Source organism: Anomalospiza imberbis, chromosome 2 (assembly GCF_031753505.1).
Source record: "Anomalospiza imberbis isolate Cuckoo-Finch-1a 21T00152 chromosome 2, ASM3175350v1, whole genome shotgun sequence".
NCBI lineage: Eukaryota > Metazoa > Chordata > Aves > Passeriformes > Viduidae > Anomalospiza > Anomalospiza imberbis.
In genome coordinates, this window is record NC_089682.1 from 5,008,160 (window position 1) to 5,030,277 (window position 22,118).

General features: G+C 43.3%; 1 protein-coding gene and 1 long non-coding RNA gene across 6 annotated transcripts in view; one reads left to right on the top strand and one right to left on the bottom strand.

Moving 5' to 3' along the window:
* LOC137468166 (uncharacterized) overlaps positions 1-5,149 on the top strand; it is a 13,273-nt gene extending 8,124 nt beyond the window's left edge. For both annotated transcript variants that reach the window (XR_010995787.1, XR_010995786.1), the window contains exon 3: positions 162-5,149. This is a non-coding gene — a long non-coding RNA (uncharacterized lncRNA). The remainder of the gene's footprint in view (positions 1-161) is intronic.
* On the bottom strand, positions 2,060-21,564 carry ZBTB21 (zinc finger and BTB domain containing 21). Of its 4 annotated transcripts, none has more exons than XM_068179577.1 (2): positions 21,433-21,564; positions 2,060-10,271 (listed from the first exon to the last, which is right to left on the bottom strand). In XM_068179577.1, exon 2 carries the CDS (start codon positions 10,256-10,258, stop codon positions 7,082-7,084), a length of 3,177 nt encoding a protein of 1,058 aa, XP_068035678.1. In that variant the 5' UTR covers positions 10,259-10,271; positions 21,433-21,564; the 3' UTR covers positions 2,060-7,081. The 4 variants fall into 4 exon arrangements, with proteins under 4 accessions (XP_068035678.1, XP_068035677.1, XP_068035676.1 ...); XM_068179576.1 differs by having other exon boundaries at positions 21,336-21,467; XM_068179575.1 differs by lacking the exon at positions 21,433-21,564 and adding an exon at positions 19,271-20,136.
* Between the last annotated feature and the right edge of the window lie 554 nt (positions 21,565-22,118).

Sequence of the window (22,118 nt, forward strand, 5' to 3'; positions counted from 1 at the left end):
TAATCACAAATGACACCTTAAAATAGAGGCTGGTTTTTTTTTCTTGCAGTTCTTTTTGGCAGGGTTGCAGCATGCTCTCCTCTCTATCTTACACTCTCCTGCTGTTGTCACCGTACATTCTCTGACCTCTTCTTCTGCCTCGTTGCCCCTTGTTCCTTCAGCCATCTGCCTGCAGAGCCTGCAAACCCCAGCATGGTCTCTTCCTTCCAGCAGAAGCATCCCTGACATGGATGTCAGTAATCCCAGCAGGTTTTTACCACCAGTGGACTTCACTGGAGAGATGCACATGGCTGGGTGAGAGCCTGAGCCCTCAACTCTCAGCTCAAGCTGCTGACTACAACCAGGGCTCCATGACACTGAAGAGCTGAATCCATCCCAGATCCTGGACTGACAAGACATTAATGAATTAAGGGTTTATCAAAACTGCAGATGCAATTTAAAGCAAATTCTTTGTCAGCAGAAACTGACTTTCAAGGTACTCTTTCAACACATGCAAAATGGAAGGGAAATAAAAGTTGTGTATGTTGCTTCATTGCAGTCAACACCTTGAAAATTTTTATTGCCAGAATATTTCAGGACTGGAAACAGAAATATTATCCCTGTTGGTCTAATAGTAAAGATGCTCCTGTGTTTGTATATTGAATGATAGATGGAAATATCCTATAAATGGAAAAGTAAACATTGCTGGATTTGTTTGCACACCAACTGTCTTAGAAGGGGACAGCTGGAATTGGAACAAAAATAACCACAAAAACAGGTGCAATGCTCATGGCATTATCAGTAACTTTTAATAATTTCAATTTGTTTCTTGAGTTTTATGTCAAACACAGGCTTTTTGTTCTCTGGAGCATTTTCTGTGAACCATTCTAGCAGAGGTCAGTCTGTGCTGAAACAGTGATTGAGAGGACTGTGTGTCAATATTAACTGGATGCAGGAAGAGCTGGAGTTGTTCTGATCTGAAAGGAGAAAGAGAAAATTGTATCTTTGGGGATGTAAGACTGTGAATGGGTCAGAGAGCAGCTCTCCACCCTCTCTTTGCCTTTTCCACAGCTCCCCTAACCTGTGAGGGGCAGGGATACCTCACAGAGGGACAGACGAGCTCCTTGTCCCAATTTTCAAGGAGAGGCCCAAATCCTCCTGAGCTCAGAGTGCCCTTTTAACCCCTGATCCAACTGTTTGGCAGAGCTGGTCCTGCAGCTCTGCCCTGTGTTCCACCTGACCATTGCCCTGCTCCCTCTGAGAGGTCAGTGCACACACACAGTGACAAGTGCTGGGGTAAAAAGTGCAGGTGAGTGCTCAGCACATCCTCTGTGCAAGTATTATCCTTCCCACTGGATTTGTGGTGTCCCACTGACACCATTCCTCAATACCCAGGCAGGGATTTGCATGAAACTTGTGGGACGTTAATTCTTGAGCCCTCGTCTCCTCTGTTAAATGTGGGTGAAACTGGTCAGTGGGTGCAACCACACTGCACAAGGCAAAAATGGCAAAAGACAGTAAATGTGGAGTCCAAGAAGTTGAGAAAACTGGCCTAAGTGTTCTCAAAGACAGGTCCCACCTAGTGTGAAGAGAGGAACTGAGTAAAACCCATTCCCAAAAGATAAAAAGCTCATTCACTGCTTTATGGGAATCCACACACTACATTCCCACACAGGGGGGTTTGAGGAGGGACATTCAAGCAGCAAAACTGCTTTGGATGAGACCACTGCAAAACACCAGAAACACTGCTGTGCCTTCTCAAACATCTGCCTCAGTCCAGTTTTAGATGGAGACACTTCCTCCCACAAATCACTGATTGCACATGAAGCAGGATTTGGGCTGTGCTCAAGATTTTAAGAGATTGTCTGGAGCAGTTGGTTTTCCTGTATTTTCCAGTAAAAGGTTCAGTGAGGCACTTACTAAAACAAACAACCCCCCATTATTTTAATGTGCAAGTAGCACTTACATCCAACAGAACAAAAGATGCTCTCTTACAAACTCACTTCCTACCCCGCAGACACAATGGTTTGTACAATAACACCACTCTCTGCCAAGAGATTCCAGTAGAAGACACAGTGACTCAAAAGAAACAAAGTGTAAGTTTATTGGACGTCAACATTTCTTAGTCAAGATCTAAGTAAAGAAAACACACAGTAGAAAAAGTTGTACAAAGCAGCAATGGATTTACATTACATTAAAGAAAAGGTTGCCTTAAGCTATTAAGTCTCAGTCCTAAAAAAAGTAAAAACCCATCCTGGTGTATTGAACAGATATAGAATGTATAAGGTATACAGGAATATAAACCCAGAGTTGCTTGTCTTACTTCTATAATCCTTTAAAATGACAAGTGATTTTGTGTAACTAACCGGAAAACTCTCTAGAAAATATATTGGATAATTCCAATTTCTAGTAGGAAACTACTCCCCTGTACCCAAGCACTTAAAGTGATCCCATTTTCCTGCTTTTTAAAAGGGACACAGTCAAGAATAAGCCTTAAAATATGTACTTTATGTGTATTTTGCACTTAATGCTGCAAAAGAGGGTTTGTTCTGGTTTTCTGTACATTTCTGAATTAAAGCTGCTGCTGCAATAGTGGGAAGCTTGTGTCTTTAAAAGGTAATGTGTACCACTGAGAGACTGGAAAAGGAAAAAAAAAAGGTTGAGTCCTTTATTCTGGAATAGTGAAAGGAAACGCAGCATGAAAAATCAGCTCAACCCACAGAATTGAGTTATATTTTTCAGACATTCTCACAACAACTGAGGCTGCCCATAATAGGATTTTCATGCCCAAGCAGTTCAAGTGTTATGACTCAATTTGTTTTTAAATTCTTCAATATTATTTATTAAGTATTTCTAATATAGGTATGTTCATTTTCTATATCCAGCCTTTCTCTTGACAGTGTCCCTTTTCATAGAGCAGTTACAGTACAGTTTTTCACAAGTCATTTTAAATAAACAAGAATCAATAACATTAAAAATACTATCGGGCTGTGTTCAGCAACAACAGAAAAAAATATTTTAACACTGATTCAATAACAGCAACACTAAAAAACCTCCCAACCAAAACAAACAGACAAAAAAAAAAAAAAAAACTCCAACAAAAAACAACCCCCTAAACTTGTTTTGATTTTTATGTAAATCTTCCGGTAGGAAAATGTAAACAATTTTATAGAACAGTATAGGCACATGCCAGATTACAGGCTCATGCCAGATATTTGCACCCTCACTGTTAGAGCCAAGAAATTAGGCATAGTCTGTCCTTATCCCATGGGAGGAACTCTTTTTAACACTGGAAGCTTGGAACAGCAACACAGAACCACGCAGAGCTTTGGAGCAAACCCACGTGTCCCACTTGGGGGAAAACGAACAACATCAGGCCAAAAAAGCTCCTGGACGTTCCTGCCTAAACAGGAAACGCAGGCCAAGCCTCTTACAGCTGTTTGGGGTCACAGATAATGCAACATCTCGTTTTTGAAACGCCCAAACTCTGGGCTCACCCTCTTCACCAGGTTATCTCCTCCATCACCTGCCACAGGGTGTATCGCTCTGCCTTACCAATAACCCAAATCTAGAGACAGTTCTGTTCCTGGCTCGTGTGCTTTGCTGACATTGCTCACTTTCAAGGTTGGTCATGGTCCCAATTCAGCGAAGAACTTGCACAGAACAATTAAAAAAAAAAAATAAAAAAGACTGATCTTAATGGACTTAAGATAGGCTTAGAGGCTTTGCCAACACAGTGCCTGAAAGGAAAAAAAAGTCCCAAACCAAATACATTTCATGGCTCAACACTGCTCCCCTGAAATGCAACACTAGTTTCCACTCCCACTGAAGCAGGATAGTTCTCTGAGATTTATCTGGTAGGTTATAAAAATAGCAAAAAAGGACAGAATTATAGATTCTAATCTATATATTAAAACATCTGCACGTTCCTGTCACAAATTTTAGAAAAAAAAAGCAAAACACTTTTTTATATTTAACAAGACCTCAAATTTTTTGTCACTTCAATACACAGCTATAAAATTAAACAAAATATGATGAAAACAGGCTTTTGTATCAATAAATTTGCCTTTTATTTTGGCTGTGGCCAAACTAGACACTCTTCAAAAGACCTTTATTTATAAACAAGCAACTAACATTTTTTCCCCATAATTTAAATTTTAAGACATATATTAAAGTTATATAAGTGGAAGCATATTTATTCCATATCCTCCAAAATAAACACTTCTATCAAGGGCTTTTTAAGATACTGTATAAAAGCTAATAGAAAACCAGAACTGCTATATAAACATCTCATATTTAAATTTTAGAGATCCTGAATTCCTTTACTAAACAACAGGAACCAAATGTAAAAAAAAAAAAGAAAACAAACAAACAAAAAACCCAAAACAAAAACATCACACAGAACACTCTCAAAGTGGAAAACAGAACTTTAAAAACCCCCTCAAAACCAAAGCAACTGAAGAAAATCTTAGGAGGCTACTTAGACCAAAAATATTTTATGGATTCTTTATAATACCTAGTACACTAGGAAAAAAGTTAGGGTTTCTTCAAAGATGTTGCACAAGGTTTTGATTTAAAGTGTGTAGAATTTATCATCATAGCACAGAGCAGAATCCCAGCTGGAAGTGAGATGGCTGTGACCCAGCTGAGCTGGTTGCCACCTTCCTTCAGAAAGCACACTGAATTTTAAAAGGCTGTAGCTCAACTTTCAGGCTGTTGTGCAGAGGAATCACTGGGATCACTTAGGAACCATTCTACAAAAACACGTTCATATTTTATACACACAGATTCTTTTTAACATATATAAAGGGTACTTAGCAAGGCTTTATGTTTTTCTGATTTTTAAAACCAGGTTTAAGTGCAATAACCATTTTATTCTGGTAAGAAAGAAATTTATAGTTGTATTAGGTGGAATAAAGAAGTCAGTAACTGGAAATGTCACTATTAAGCAAGTACCTTGTTTTAACTGCAATGCCACTGAAAGAGTTTAACTGATACTCAAGCAAATTAGCCTAATCATACTCAGCCACAGTTTGCCTGAAAGAGGACAAAAAAGAACAACATGTTACTTTCAGAGGTGTCTAGTAGCAATTTTAGATCATAAGAAAAACAAAGCAGAAGACGCTTGAAACCAGCATTGAAATTTTTTTGGTAGCTGAAAAAAATCAGGGGTCCATCCTGAGCTAATTCTTTCAAATTTCACTTACAGGAAAAATAGTTAAATATCTGTTGGGAAAAAAAAATGGTGGCACACTTGGCTTTCACTGAGAAAAATCTGGTATTTGCCTAAGGGTGCCCATCCTCAGATTCTTAGGAGTTACACTTGTGCTTGATTTTGCTGAATCTCAGGATCAGCTTGCAATTCTACCTTTTGAACTTGGGATACTAAAAAAAGAGTTACACACATGGTTACACAGGGGATTCAAGCCTCGCTCCTGCTCCCCCTGAAACTGCTGACCAAAGTCCTGCTGGTTTCAGTGGACAGAGACTGGGCTCTGACTCAGCAGTGTGGAATTACATCCCCATTCTCCCAGCCCTGCAGGGGGAAAGCTGGTCAGGATCATAAACACAGTTTGCATCATTTATGTTCACTCTAACCCACCACCCCTCCACTAAGTTTAAATTCTAGCAAAATAATTTCTCACTGCTGGTTCACCTCCTACTTCTGAGTAAATATTTCCTTGACTTACAGAAAAAATTGGACCCTTACTATAGCTCCTGGTAAATATGTGTGATCCTAGATAGACTAAATGCTCCAATTGCCATTTGAGGTAAAATAATGGAAGCACACAGAGTATCTGCAGCCCATTATTACCACAATTTTCAACAAACTGGAAAACTGCAACACAGTCACATATGACTAAAGCAGCAGAAAGAACTACTCTATATGCATGGTATCCATAAAATGCAGTGATTGTAGTGTGATTTTCTCCTCTGCTTTGAGCTGGATATGTACGTTTAATACAAATTTCAAATACATACTTTTTCATTTATACAGGTGTCTATATAAATATTTACATTTTTAGGTTTTGTTAAAACATATCTTTGTACTTCATGGCTGAGCTTATTACTTGTGTTTAGAAACACAACTTATCTTCTGTCCCTTTAAGAGCTCTCTGTTGTTGATTTAATAGTTATACATTCCTTTGTAGTTAAAATTACAAACAGTTGTACAAATAGTGGAAACAAAACTATGAAACTTGTCTGACATCCACTCAACCTCAGTTCATGTTATAAACAGTACCATTTACATTATGATGGCTGTTACACAATGACTTCAGCTACCCAAGTCTCCATAGGAAATTAGTCTTTGGGACATTATATAAAGCAAAGTACCCCCTCTCTCAATTTTCCTTAGAAAGTTATAATTTAATGGCTGAAAGCAGGCTTGCTGCTACTTCTTATATAAAATCTTAGTAATAATATTGCTGACTTTAGATTCTATTTTAATTTGCACAAGTTCCATACAACAACAAAACAATTCTATGTTCCCTTAAAATAGCAAACATTCGTATCCAATAACATCAAGATTACTCAAACTCGAGGTTTATTTGTTATTGCTAAAGGTTTCTAAGACCTAAGTCAATACAGCAAGACACTCCATCCACTTCCTCCCTAACTGCCAGTGCATGGCAACCACTTACATGGAGCTTGTGTGTGTTGGTTTCTTTTTGAAAAACAAATTATGACATTGGTTACAGTATTTCACTACTATAAGCTCACAGTTAGAATCCAAATTGTTGTTTCTCTTTCATTTAATATGTAACTTTATATATAATACACACGCACACACCAACATCACGGGATGAAGATCCATGCATACAATCCAGATGCAATTGTACTTCAGTGTCAAATGAAGTAAAATAAAATTTATTCTGTTACTACTAGATCCCAGACCACAGTATTTTAAATTACTCTGCTTACTACCTACTAACCAAGTTATAGCTTTCCCTACTCTTCAAATCCAAGCAGCATCAGAAATTCCGGATTTTCCATCATCATCATCATCGTTTTGATCATCTTAAAATGTAGTCTATGTGGCAGGCCTCTGAGATCCTGAACACAGCCCCCCCAAACCAGCTCTGCAAGGGCTCTGTTAAAGCTAATTGTGTGTCTGTTCGTGGCTCCAGAGACTGAAAGCCGTCTTGAAAGTCCTGTGGCAGAGTTTGCACATGTACTGTCTCTTGAAGGTGATTGCCGAGAGTGGCGGGGCGTGGTAGAAGAGCGTGTCCGACTCCTGCGGCACAAACAGCTTCTCAGTAGTACTGGAGCTTTCCGGCAAGCCCGTGGGGCTGTCGGGCTCCAAAGGCTGGATTTTGGGGAGTGGAGGTGGTGGGGGTAAGGGTGGGGGTGATGGGGAATTAGCTGGTGGACATATCTCAGGCTCCTTATTTGTGGACTCCTCTGCAGCCTGGGACATGTGAGACTGGAAGTGGCTCCAGAGCCGGAAATTCGTTCGGAAGGCCTTGTTGCACACGTGGCAAATAAAGGGCTTCACGGAGCACAGGAGCTCCTGGTGACGCTCCAGCTGCTTGCGTAAGGTGAAAATCTTCCCACACTTTTCACAGGGCCACAAACTGGGATCTTTCTTGGAGACTACATCCTTAGGTTCCCTGCTCGTTTCGGTGACCTCGTCCTCTATATCATCTGCAGGCTCTTCTTTGATCTGGATTTTAAACTGCTTGGAAACACTTAAGTCTTCAGGCAGGCATGAAGAGTCTTCAGAATCAAAATTGATTTGTTCTGACGAATCACTGAACACACTGTCCTCCTTTGCAGCAACAAAATTGTTCATTTTATTGGATTCCGACTGCGGAGGCAGCCGTGACGAACTGGTGACTTCTCCATTGTGATCCATGAGAGGCAAAGAAAAGTTCTCGGATGGAGCCATTGTGTTCTGATTGTGAACTTCAACCTGATGACGCCAGATACTGAAGGATGATTTGAAGGTGCGCATACACTCAAGGCAAGTCAGCTTCTTGTACTCACACTTGCTTTCATGCTCGTGCTTCAGCTCTGGGGAAGAAAACCTAAGGCTGCAGTAAGGACAGACAGTGGCGTTTCTACAGAGTCGCTCATGGTTTCCCTGTTCAATAAGTGAGGAGAGCTTGGCATTGCAGAGACGGCACTGATAAACCTCCTTGTTTTCCACTGGGTTTTCAATATGAATGTGATCTTTCTGCTTAGGAGCCTTATTCCCTCCAATGGGTTTCTCCCCAGGGTGCATTTTTATGTGCTGCTTGAACTGGGAGAGGAAACGATAAGCTTTCCCACAGTAGGTACAAATATAGGCTCCTTTGGTTCTCGACCTTAAATTCCTTTTGATGACTTGTTGTGCTTGGGAAGCCGACTGGCCCTGAAAGCTCTGTTTGCCCCGTCTTAGTTTCACGATCAGAGCTTTCTTGATTTCTCTCTCCCTCACTATATCTATCAGTTTTCTTTGGAATTTTTCATCCAAAAGGGCGTGTGAACTGGAAGCTGGTGAGGGATTCTTCACGATTCCATGTTGTGTCTGGCAGTGCGTCCACACTTTGAAATTGGTGTGGAATCTCTTGTGGCATATGTCACAAGCATAGGGCTTCTCTGGATTGTGATACATGTTAACATGGCGGTGAAGACCTGCTGTTGATCTGAAAATTTTAAGGCAGTGTTTACATTTAAATTTTTTATTTGGTCTTGCTTCTTCCATCTCGCTGTATTCATCTTTACTGACATCAGAGTCAGGGAAATCGGCATCAAGGTGCATGGGGCTTGAGCCTTCCTCAAAGTTCTCTTCTGAGCCAGGAGATCCCTGCTCATCCACCTTCAGCTTCTTGAACGGTAGCCTCCTATCATCCTGGAATCTCCTTTTGGCTGGAAGTCTGCTTGGCTCCTTACGGTCATCCTCAGTTTTAAAAGCAAATTCTTTGTTTGCCGATGCTGAAGCATCACCCACTGTGACTCGTATGATTTCAGCAGGATCTGAGAGGGGACTGCTGGGCTCGGTTTTGATCCGCACCTCCGAGAGAGGGGAAGCGACCTCCCGATCCGTTGACTGAGAGGCACTGAAAGACCTAAGGCGATGTGGGTGCATTACCTGTGGCTTCTCATCCAAGGCCGACTTCTCCGATGACTCTTTCAAGGATGACTTTTGGGATGCAACATTAAATGTCTTCTGGGAATCCTTAGTTCCCGGTGAGGAGCACGAGGATACCTGTGCAGGTTTTAGGTCAACAGAAGGTGAGTAAATAGGAACCTGGCTGTCCATGGACAGTGACCTTCGAAGGAGACTTTTTACAAGGGGCCCACTTCTGTCAATACTTTGGTTTTCTGGGCCAGACCCACTAGATGGGATTACTAGCCCTAACTTGGAGAAGTAGAGCAAATTCCTGTCTTCGCCTTGACCATTTCCTTTTCCTGCCTCTCGCAACAAAAACGTGGATTCCGCTGCCCCACGCAGAGACAAGACTGGCGGACGTGGTCTTTTCAATGACATCTCCGCAACTTTTCCTCTCAGAAGCTGAGCGCTGCTTCCTGGCTCGCCACCTGCCATTTCTTTCTCTGCTAAAGACATCTGAGGCAGCACCATGTTCCTTTTCACTAAAGCACCTCTGCTCTGATCCTCCACAGTTCCAGAAGTTTCATGAACCTTTGTATAGCTCACAGGGCCTTCTTTCAGCCACCTCCTTTCAGTCAGTGATAAGTTGTGAAGGGTTTCAGTTGGTTTTGTTACCTGTGGTCTGCTGCTAGCTTTGACAGCCACAGAGGGTGAAGGTTTAGGAGTATGGCTTAAGTCGTGTTGTGTTTGATTTATGCTTTTTGCTTGTGCTTCAATTCTGTTCTGACAGACAATGACACTTCTCTTCTGAGAACTACTTTCATCTTCATCTTGGTAGAGTATTTTTTTCATAGGACAAGAAGGAAAAGGAGCTTGAGGACTCTTGGAAACAATGTTTGTAAGAAAAGATATTCCAAGACTGTAGCCCAGTTCTTGCACAGCTGCAAGGCTGCCTTTCTCAATGAACAAGGATGAAGAATAAATGTAGTTCAACACATTATCAAAAGCATCTGGCTCACAAAAGTCGAGCTGAAACACTGATTGAGACTCATTCTCCTTATTTGTGAACAGAGTCTGGAAATATTCACTGCTGGCAGCCAGAACATTCTTATGAGCTCGGAATTTCTGGTCTCCTACGATCAGCACAACGTCACACAGCTGTCCCTTGAGACGCTCCTCGTTCAGGGTGCTCAGGAGGGAAATGGCATGTGCTGGATTTATGTAATGCAAGAGCCCCTCCATGATTCTGATGTCCCTGAAAAAGAACAACAACAAAGCTGTAGGTTGCCTTATATGAACTGTTAGAGACAAACACATCTCCTGTACTTTGTAAACTGGCTAAACCACCATCAAACAGCAATTAAAGAAACAGCTTGTGTGGAGGAAAGGTTTGAGAATGAAACACCACTGGTAGCTCCAAAAAAGCATAGGCATGGGAAGGACTAGCTTATATACCCACTTTCAAATATCATTTTAATTGCTAATCTTACACCAAGAATATTACACCTAACTAACTGAAGGATGGATGGATGGATGGATGGATGGATGGATGGATGGATGGGCAGGCTGTTTTCTCTTCCTGTAAAACACCTCTCCACAGGGAGGAACAATTCAATTATTTCACTTTTGAACATCTCTTTCTCTGCTTCAGCTTCATGAAGATCTGTCTTGACAACTGGATTGATAAACTCTGGACTCTTGGATCAGGTATATAAAGCTTAGTTAAAGCTCACCTTTCTGAGGCTAAGCAACCCTGACAGTCTCCTGCCAACTAGTCCAATAAAGGGGGTTTTGTTGTCACTTTTAATAGGATGATGGAAAGGGCATTAACATTGGAAAGGGAGAAGGAAACAGCATTATTGTCTGAATCGAAATTCATCATGTTTACTTATGCTTACTAAGTGCTCTTAATATCTACTTCTAACTGTATGTGTCACTTCAAACTGCACTGGCAGGATGTGGTTTCTGGGAAATGTCAGTTTTCACTGAAGTATCCCTGCATTGCTTTGCTTAGGATGAAAAGCAATCAGAGAACTGAAATCCCCATTTCATTCATTAGCATTAGAGCACTTTATGCCCACAACCCATGTATCTGAGGAACAGTTACCCTTGGCTGCATCCAAGAGTACAATAAGGACAAATAAAGCTGCAGTGCAGAAATCTCCATGATCCATGTGCTTCAAAACACAGCCCATTCCATACTTGATATGTCTTGATAACTCAATATACTGCTCCTGATGAGAGCTTAACAAAAGAAGATAACCAGGCTTTAAGTTAAAATTCAATGGCAGGAGTTGCAATTTATATATCTGTGCACAAGAACATACACAGAGAAATCAACAATATTAAATTATCTTATTTTTTTCATGGACACTCTACACTACCTCCACGGCGGCTGTAAAACAAGTCAGTGATGTGTCTGTTAAAAGCAATTCTCTGACTTTTACAGCTGATTTGAGAAACTACTTTTTAGTTTCATTTGTACGTGATATCTGCAACTACAATAAAAAGGTTTCACTGTTCATCAGCTTACAAACAAAACTGTAAAGTTTATCAAAATAAAAAAACAGTACTGAGAAGCTATAGCTCCATGGTTAATAAATGAGGATGGTAAATCTTAAAACTAATGGGTATAAATAAGTGATCAAAGACTAAATTGATATTATTGAGAAATGACTTAAAGATTCTGCATGCAGTGTCTCAGGGCACTGATCATATCAAGGACTGAGCTACCACTTCTACACCTAAAAATACCAAATGAGTTCATAGTGACATGGCAACAGCAAAACCAGAATGCTGTTTCCTCACCAGATCAATCTTTACTGAGTATTTCAGTGCCTTGCAGTGTCACTTCATAAACACTAATTTATCCTTAATTCACCTTAGATAGCTATAATGCATAATTCCCCCACACCTCCATCTATATATAAAAAGCAGTGCAGTCAATCCCAATTTGAGAAAGCAATCTGGTTTGTTTTGCTTTTTATATTTTACTTAAGAACATTGGGAGGATGGAGGTGGGGTGTGAGGATGGTGGTTCATTACCCTCCTCCTTTGTGGACGCCGCTGCAATTTAAAGTGGCAGAGTTTAATCCAGTTTCATGGTCTGAGCTTAGGTAGTTGTAAGTGCTCCAGGAGAGCATCTTTCCCTTCACCTGGAATAAAGTGAGTTTGCAAACTCAAGTGATTCCTCTGGGAATCACAAGTTGTAGAAGGTAAATTGAGGTAGCAGATTAACAGAGCTTAGGAAACTTTAACTGTGGTGTAGAGACACCCAACAGAAGCTGCTGCACAACCCACACTTCAAGGACACAGTGGAAAGATAGTGTATTAGTCAAATGTTTTGAAATATTTTAAGATCTTTCATTTTAATCTGCTCTGCCTTGTGTTTTTAAAACTGTCAGAGTAAACACCATGTAATTACTATGTGTCCCTCTGCCCACGTAACCCAGCAGTGCAGTGTAACCAGTAGAGAGTGGTGTAAAATCTGCAGGACTAAAGTAGAATCCAACAGTCACCCATCCCTACACAGGCCACAGTTTCCTTCTTCATTCCTACAACTTCAATTCATCACATTAAACACCGCAGACATAAACATCCCTCCAAGTCAGGCAGGGTGCAATTTAATTCTGTCACTTTAACAGTAACCAAGGCTGCAACGTGCACAAATGGCAAAGGACCAAATCAATCCTGCAAAGGCAGCTTTAATCCTGGTATTTCCTAATTCAAGGGCTTGACTTTCAGCTTAATAGCCTTTAGACACAACATGCAGAAATTAAACAAACAATAGCAAGAAACACACCAGAACTGTTTTGCAGAGCCATTGAAAGACATTTACCCAGACCATGTGAAAGCCTGAAATATTTAGAAGTAGAAAAAAAAATCAACCCAAAGAATACCCAAGTCAGAGTACGATGTGTTAAAATTTCACTACATGAATACTTTTCAATAACAAAGTTGATCCAAGTCATCCCTGCTCTCTTGTGTTCATCTTACCTGCACACTGCAGGTCACTCCTCCTTCAGCTGTGCCAATACAAATATTTGCAGAACAGACAATAAATAAACAGCCAACATTATTTCTCTTCAAATGCTGGTCGATTTTTATAGTGAACCACATCAGGAACTATTGCATTGGCATAACTGAAGAGGCAGCAATAGGAACAGCCACAGGACACAAGAACTGGTTCCCCAAAGCCAGAGCTTGGCTGCCTGTGCTTAGCCCCACACAAAAGCTTCCCTGGCACCGTGTGTACATACACAACTCTAGCAGTCTCCTGTAACACCAGATTTGGTTCCAGGTGTTTGAGTGCTCCTACTTCTCAGCTGTAGATTGTTTTGTGATTAGCTGCCTAAGATCTTTCCTCCAGATAATCTGCTTTTATTCTCTCTAACCCTTTTTTTCCAGCCACCTTCACTACTGACTGGAAATAAAGCTTTCTTCTTTTCTTCCATGATGTTCAGGTGGCATCATGGAAACAGTAGGAGCACATCAGAAAATCTCCCACAGTCTGGTGGCAGGTGCCTCATGCCACTGCAGCTGCTGGTCCTCAGGGGAAACAGTGACTAAGTTCAGACTCCAGACTCAGGAAGGGCCAGTGCAGCAGGAACCTTCAGGAGGCCAAGAAGAGACTTTTGTGTCAGCCTTCACAGAATCACAGGATGGGTCAGGCTGGAAGGGACCACAGTGGGTCAGCTGGTCCAACCTCCCTGCTCCAGCAGGGTCACCCCTGCAGGGTCACCAGAGCACATGGCACAGGATTGTGTCCAGATGAATCTGGAATATCTCTAGAGAGGGAGACTCCACAGCCTCTCTGTACAATCTGTCCCAGTTCTCTGTCACTGCACAGGGAAGAAGTTCTTCCTCACGTTCAGGTGGAACTTCCTGGGCATCAGTTCTGCCCATTCCCTCTTGTCCTGTTTCTGGGCACCACAGAGCAGAGCGCGGTCCACCCTCTTGCCACTCCCTCTTCAGATATTTATACACATTAACGAGGTCCGCTCTCAGTCATTCCTTCTCCAGGTTGAACAGGCCCAGCTCCCTGAGCCTTTCCTCATAAGAGAGATGTTCCAGTCCTCTAATTCCCTCCTTCAACAGCCCTCCACTGATCTCAGAAAACTAGATTTCAAAAGGCTAAGTACCACATTTGGTATAACATTTTTTTTTATTTTATATTTTGAACAAGGACAGAAAAAGATGCCTCTACTATTACAAAATAACTTTTGTAAAATAAAAGAAATCTCGGGAAAGCTCTTCACAAGGGAAGGGTGAAAAAGCTTAATCTTAGGCCCAACAGTTTATTGATCTACAACAGCAACCTCCCTTTGAAGTGGCAGTTCCCCTTCCTTTCCTCTGTTCCTTACTCTCACATCTCCTCCCAGCTCTGCGCTACTCTCCCCTTCCTTTCACCAGCTCTGCTGCTCATTTAATCTCCTAGTGAGTTGATTCAACTCCTTAAAATTCAGCAGGGAACAAATAAAATCATTCCATATTTTTAGATCCATTTGCTACCTTCTAGGATAGGGAGCTTAATCAGCTCCCTGAGAAGTCAAATGAGCATCAGGGTTCCAGCAAGAGAAGCCAGGCACCTGCCCATTCTTTGTCAGGAAGTTGTTCCATCAGCTTCCTCCATCTGCAATTTCACCTTTAGAAACAAGGGAGCCACCGACTTTACAGCTGAAACATTCCAGACAGAATCAGGCAGATACTCATGTGTGGTTTCAGTGTAAGCTACACCCTCAAATACATGAGCAACTAAGAGATGTTGATGTTGCCTTCTGACTTCCATGATAAGGAAATCACTGTCAGCTGAAGCTCCATTAACAGTGTGCTGGGGGGGCAGTGGGAAAGATGATGTTCTGAAACCCTCCATGAGATGCAATATTGCAGCAAGAAGGTGCCAGGGCTGTGAGAAAGTGCAGGTGGAAGCAGAGAATATGACGATGGAGGAGGAAACAAAGAGACTGAACAGGTTTAAGCACACAAGAAGCATGGCAGGGACAAACCCACTAAAGAGAGCAAAGAAATGTGGATTAGAAGACTCAGATAAAAAATACAAGTGACTTCCTGGGGCATCCCCTGGAAAATGCAGGAATGTTGCATTCATTTGAGTGCTTTCCTGAGGATCTGATGGCTCTTGACAATTCAGGTGCTGTTTCAGACACCGAAGAGTAGATATGTCCCTTACTTGCCTGTCACAAGTCCAGATGAAAAAGGAACCTCGACTGCTTAAGCTTCTACTCAAGGACCCTATGCTGGATTTTATGATTTGAGTTTGGCAACAGTTTATAAAACATCTTTTCTCCCATCAACAGCCTTTGCAACACAGATACTCTCCCACAGCACATACAGATTTTACACATCTCCCTATATACCCCCAAAACCTGTAGGTAAAAACTGCAAACCCACATAGGATTATTATTTGCATTTCTATAATCTTTTTCTACCTAAATACTTAAATAATCTCTTGCTGCATGCTTGGGGATTCTATCTTCCTGGATTTAATGAAATGAGATCTCGCTGCTATTGCTGTTTCCCACTGCAGACAGCACTGTGAACTTTCTCCATGAAGACAAACGTTTCTCATTTCTAATAGGTCAGCAGCACAGAGAGACTCACTGGTATGAAGACAGGCATAAAATCACATAAATACCATGCTTGCTAGTGTGTGAAATTGATGGACTAATTTCTACCTATTTATCCTCCACATATATAAAAGCAGACATTTAGGGAGAGAAAAAGAATATTTAATCATAGATTTATGGAATGGTTTGGGAATGGACCTTAAGGATCATCCAGTTCTAACCCCCCTGCCATGGGCAGAGACACCTGCCTCTATCCCAGGTTGCTCAGAGCCCCATCCAACCTGGCCTTGAATGCTTCCAGAGATGGGGCAATCTGTGCCAGTGCCTCACCACCCTCACAGTAAAGAATTTTTTTCTAATATCTAAACCTACTTTCAGTTTGAATATTCTGCAGTCTATTTTGCCCTACGCTCTAGACAAATAATTAGCAGTTAACCTGACACAGACATGAAACTGACTTAGAAATAAGAGGCTACTTTTCACATTCAGATCATACCCTCGGTTTCACGTTCTGACACTTAAAATAGCTCCCCCTGACGTGCAGCAAACTAGAGAATGTCAGAGTACAAAGCTCCTCTTGTCATTCCCATTCTTGTTTACAACCCAGCAGCAGCTCAGGGTGCAATTTCATCTTACTCTCAGAGCAGTCTAACGAGGCGTTGCTCCTGCAAAGAGCAGCCCGTGTCTCCTCCTCCCCCTCCGAGGAAGGGCTGCCTTGTGTCAGAGCAGGGAGTGGATCCAGCGACAGGAAGGGACAGAGCAGGGAAATGCTGGCTGGGAGCTCTCAAAGTTCTTCCTGAAACATTTAGTGAAGATTAAATCCCATCAAACACAATTTGATAAGATATTTGTCCTGGCCTCCATGACTTGACTAAAAGGTGTGTAACTCAGCCTCCAATTGCTGTAAACTAATTCAAAATATTGAAAAGTTTAAAAGCACCTTTCCCTAGGAGTTCTTAATCTTTCATTCCCTTGAAATATTTGGTTTGTAGTGCAAAATACAAGGCAACGTTTGCTTTGTAATGTTTGTACTCCTACTCAGTACACACTCTCTGATGGGACAAGTCTGAAAGGCTTGATGGCCATCAAATTTAAACACTACAGAAATCTCACTCCCAGAAATATTTGTCATTTTTTTGGTAAGAGATGTATGAAATTTGAAGAATTGTAGACCAAATGTGTACACTTGTACTATTTCTACATGTTGATTTTATTGTTTTATTGGCAAGGCTGAGATATACTTATCAAATGGAGTAATACTCAGTCATCTGCTTTACTAGATGAGACACATTAACTGGCCTAATTCACATTAAAAAGTTGTCTACATACAGCTTTTAATTTTGCTAGTGTATCAAAAATGACTAACCCTAATTGTGGTCATATTTTTAGTATTATAATGGTGCTTTTTACAGGCACAGTGTATTTTGGATGGGAAGAAAAGCCACACATCCCTGTAAGGTACCATTTTATCAACAGGATAGTGTTTACACTAATGTTTCTTTAAAAAATGAGACATGAGGGGGGAAAGATCACACATTTAATCTGAAAAATGCAGAATATAAAAGCTGAGCCTAAAAAATTCCAAGTGAGAAAGCTGTGATGCAGGGCATGCAGGTTATCTTCCTCCCACTGAAGAGATTCAAAGAAAATGTCATTCAGCCATCACTGATTCTGGCCAAGATACTGAGAAGATGACACAGGAAAGAGGAAAGACAACAGCAATTTTAGATGAATTTTACCTTAAGGGATTTACAAGCTCATGAATAGCATGTGGAAGATTTTCAGTTTACTCTAAGTCCACAAGGAATTGAAGGTAGACTGTGTCTTACATAGTTAAAAAAAAATAATTTAAAAATCCAGCTCCATGAGCAAGAGCACTGTATTTTCTTTACTCCTCAGAAGTATTTATGAGACTTGAGATGGTCTTATTTTTACTGGAATTCCAGGAAATTTGGCCCTTACCCTCAACAGCTGAAGGACTGTACTCAGAGTTATGTCTTGGTACAGAATAAACAAATTCCTTTTGGTTATGACAGACTGAGCGAGGCAGTGATTAGAAATCACTGTAATTCTGCTGCTTTCCTCCCATGGCTCTTAATTTACATTAAAAGGGGCTTTGTCAGGCGTATTTACTATCCCAAGTACACTGTTTTTAGGGTTGTGAGGGGGTGGAGGGGACACTCACTGTGCCCTGTGTCAGAACTGTCCCTGCAGTAACCACAACTTGTCAGAGGTTGATAAGAATGAGTTGCAACCTAAACGTTACTCACACTGTTCAGTACTCAGGTAGGATAAACCTTGGATAAGGAGATTAATGCTCCCAGACAAAAAAGGGAAGAATATTTCTTCCTTTCCCAAAGAATGCAATTTAGTTGTATAAAAATTACTACCAAAGGAAAAGTTTTGTGGCATTTAAAAAAAAAAAATATATATATTTGGACAAAGGATTTTTCATGTCTTTTCATCATAGACTGCATGGAGAGAATTTGCACAAGAAGGATGTGGTGTTTCACTAAGTCTCAGAGGGAAAACCCCTCAACAATCAAGACCAGGAGATTTTAAAACTTGTATTTGTGATGGACCACGAGACTGATGAACTGATGGAGGTGGAGATGGAAGGAGCTTAGGAAGATTGAAGACTCACCCAACACTTTCTTTCATAAAATATGCCTGAACTGTTCCATAAAAACGAAATACATAAATAAGTCAATAAGAAAAGACAATAAATTTCTTTTTATTTCACTGCTGATTGAAAGAAAATATAAGAGAACGGATGTCTTTAATATTATCAGTAGGGGGAAAAAATGGAAATATTACAGTACAAAGACTAATATCAAACTACAACAAATATTTGGGAAGGAAATCCCCCTCTGCACAGAATACCAATTTTAAAGCAGAGTATATTGCAGTCTTTCCATGATTTTGCTGCTTCTAAAAACTTCTGTTGCTTTTTGAGGATCTCAGATCATTACATGAGACAGATTTCAAAATGAAGGTGCTCAGTTGCTCAAATGTTTAATGAGAGCTGAAATTGTTGCAACTGCAGCATGTGACTCAGAGCACAGCCCCTCCCAGTGCAGAACAAACCTTGTGCTGATTACAGCGCAACTTCCTCTCCCCTCCGAGTCCACACTTGGTCACACACTGAAGTTATCACCATTTTGCAGATAAAGTGAATTTCAAAACCCTGAAAGCTACAGAGGGTTGGTTTTTAACAGTAACTGCTCCACAGATCCTGAAATTCAAAACAAAACAACTTCAATACAGTAAGAAAGCTCAAGGCTTTCTGCCTTTTAAATCCAATGGTTGATCTACCCCTAACTAATTTGGAGGGAAGTGTGATCAGCCATCACTACAAAGATGACCAGAGCACTCAATTCTCTGTGTGCTAGTATTCTCTAGCATCACACACAAAGAAACCTCCATGAGCTCAGAAAACCTAATTTCTCAGTAATATGCAGCTTCTACTGATGCAGAGCATTCTCAATGTGAGATGGATGTGGCAGAGTATCACCCTAGCACTCGGAACCTACACAGGGGGAACAGGAGGCACAAAAGTTCACATTTATCACTGAATGTACAGCACAAAAAACACTTTGGGAACTTCTTAAAAGCTTCTGCCTGCTTCATATTCAGTAACAATGATAAGATGTTCTAAAGGTTAAGTTACCTTGAACATTAAAGCACAATCAGGGGAGCTCACAAGTGGTGAAATCCCAAAGGAATCCTGGTATGGCTCTGCAGCTGAAAACTCCAGAGGTTCTAATTTGTGACATCTCCCTGCAAGCCCCTGCTGAGAACATGTAAATGACAGCTCTTGAAATGGTCACGATCCAGTCAGGATGGCAGGACTTTCCAAAGGTAAACAAAATATTCTTAAGAAATTACAACTCTACAGCATATGGGTGAAACACACATCTGAAAGAGATGTTGGATCCCTTTCCACCTGAGAGATGGCCACATCATTTGGGGTTTTTTGCTAACAAGGTTTATAAAAACAGTTGCTTAAATTTGCTCCAAACTTCCCCTCAAGAGGATCAGCATACTGCTGGTGGAAAATTTTAGTCAGAGCACTTTGTCAGTTTGAGCAACAGAGCACTAAACCTACACATAAAACAGTACTAGATTTACCTGTAGTGTGCATTTACTACTCCTGATTTAATATCAAAAGACTTCCTGTACAAAAATACGTTTAAAAAAAAATCTAGTTTCACATTAATTTATCTAAGTATAAAATATTAATTTTAATTTAACTACAAGATATTCAGTGTATTCACAAAAAGCTCTGTGATTGTGTAATTCATCACAATCTCTTCTTGTATGTACAGCCTAGCTACTACCTCTTACTTCCACTGGGACTCCAACTACATTTTTTTGGTAGGAAGAGCTACTAAAGCAATTGCTATTTAATTATTAAGATGAGCTCACTCAGTATACACACATTCCACAATTATTTCCTGTCTAATAGTAACTCCTTGTTTTTCTCCTGTTTATTTACACGAGCCTCATCCAATCTGAACATAGCAGCCTGGATCTTACAGATGATTGTAATAAAGTTCTTTTTTACCTGTGACCAGGTAAAACACCTTCCACAACTTTCTGCACAGGCACAGCCCACCACTGAGGATTTCCCCACCTGGCTGTGAAATGTGCTTCATCCTCCTGATGAATAATCCAGCCCAAGAGTGCTGGGACCAGCAAAGCCACACTTTGTTTACAGAACCACAGAATGGGTCAGGTTGGAAGGGATCACAGTGGGTCATCTGCTGCCATCTCCCTGCTCAAGCAGGGTCATCCCAGAGCACATGGCACAGGATTGTGCCCAGATGGTTCTGGAATGTCTCCAGTGAGGGAGGTTCCACAGCCTCTCTGGACAATGTGTCCAGTGCTCGGTCACTGCACAGGAAAGCTCTTACGTTGAGGTGGAATGTCTGTGCACCAGGTTCTGGCCGTTGCCGGGCACCACCGAGCAGAGCCCGGTCCATCCTCGGACACCTCCCCTTTCTAGACGGACAGACATCGCTGAGGTTTGCTACCTGCCTGCACTTACACGCGGGGACCTCGCTGGGGGGAGATGAAACGCGCTCTCCCTTCCAGACACACCTGGGAGGAGCCGTGTCCCCGAGTCACGGCCCTCGCGGCGCCTCTCTCGTTTCTGAGCTCGGATGGCAGCGGGGGGAAGAGCCCAGAGCCGCCGGCGGAGCGTGAAGCGCCGGGCCGCCGGTCCCTCACACCCGGTGCCTGGTATCCCTCACACCACCGGTCCCCACCGTCCCTCACACCACCGGTCCCTCACGCCCTGGGGCCCCTCGCGGCCCTCACGCCCCGTAGCAGCGGGTAACGGGCTCCTGAGGCGCCGGAGGACGGCGTGCCTCTTCCCGTTCCCCCGCTCCGCTCCCGACCCGCCTCTCCCCGCCTTCCTTCCTTCCTTCCTTCCATCCATCCATCCTTCCTTCCACCGCTGCCGGCCGCGCTCATGCGCCCTGAGCGCTTCCCCCGCGCCGCCCCCGCGGGGCCCGGGCGCAGGCGGGCCGGGCGATGTGGCGGCGGCCGCGGGCACCTCCCGCCCGCTCCGGGCGCCTGCGCCGCGCCCCGCCAAGGACGGGGGGAAGAGTTTCGTAACCGGCGCATGCGCGCGGGAGCCGCATCCCCGCTCGGTGGAGGAAGGGTGGGGGGGGGGAAGGAGGAAAGAGGGAAAAAAAAAAAAAGAGAGAGGAAAAAAAAAAAAAAACCACCTCAGAGTTACGTCAGGAAAAGACGGATTTGTGCGCGGGGAGACCCGCGCGGCGCGGGCAGCCCCCGGGACGGGCGCGACACGCGGGCGCTACTCACCCTGTCGGCCGCCCCCCCCTGCTCGCCCCCCTCGGCGCCTCCGCTCAGGGCTCAGCCCGCGCTGCCGCCGCCGCCGCCGTGATTCCATCCATCTTGAATTTGACGTCATCCCACAACCGAGGGATGAGGTCATCGCGGGGAGCGCTCGTCACGTGCGCGGCGCCGCGATTGGCCGGGCCGGGGGGGAGCGGGGGGCGAGGGGGCGGCGCGGCGGGGGGGGGGGGGGGAACGGGCCGGGGGGGGGGACGGCGGGGGGAACGGGGAAACGGAGCCGGGAACGGCAGCGGGGATCCCCCGACCGACCGCCCGCCCCGCCGGCCGGCCGGCCGCCTTCCAGCGCGGGCAGCACCGCCCGCAGCGCCCCGGCCGCCGCCCTCAGCCCGCCCCGCCGCAGGGAAACTGAGGCAGCAGCCGCGCGTGTGGGGACGCACACGGAGGGACAGGTCCGGCACGGGGCGGGGGGGGACACACGGAGGGACAGGTCCGGCACGGGGCGGGGGGACACACACGGAGGGACAGGTCCGGCACAGGGGGGGACACACACGGAGGGACAGGTCCGGCACGGGTTGGGACACACACGGAGGGACAGGTCCGGCACGGGTTGGGACACACACGGAGGGACAGGTCCGGCACGGGGGGGGACACACACGGAGGGACAGGTCCCTGTGGCGGGGGACAGCGGGGTT

Bases quoted from the DNA above. Each gene is read 5' to 3' on its own strand.
- ZBTB21 (XM_068179577.1), bottom strand. From the start codon at position 10,258: ATGGAGGGGCTCTTGCATTACATAAATCCAGCACATGCCATTTCCCTC.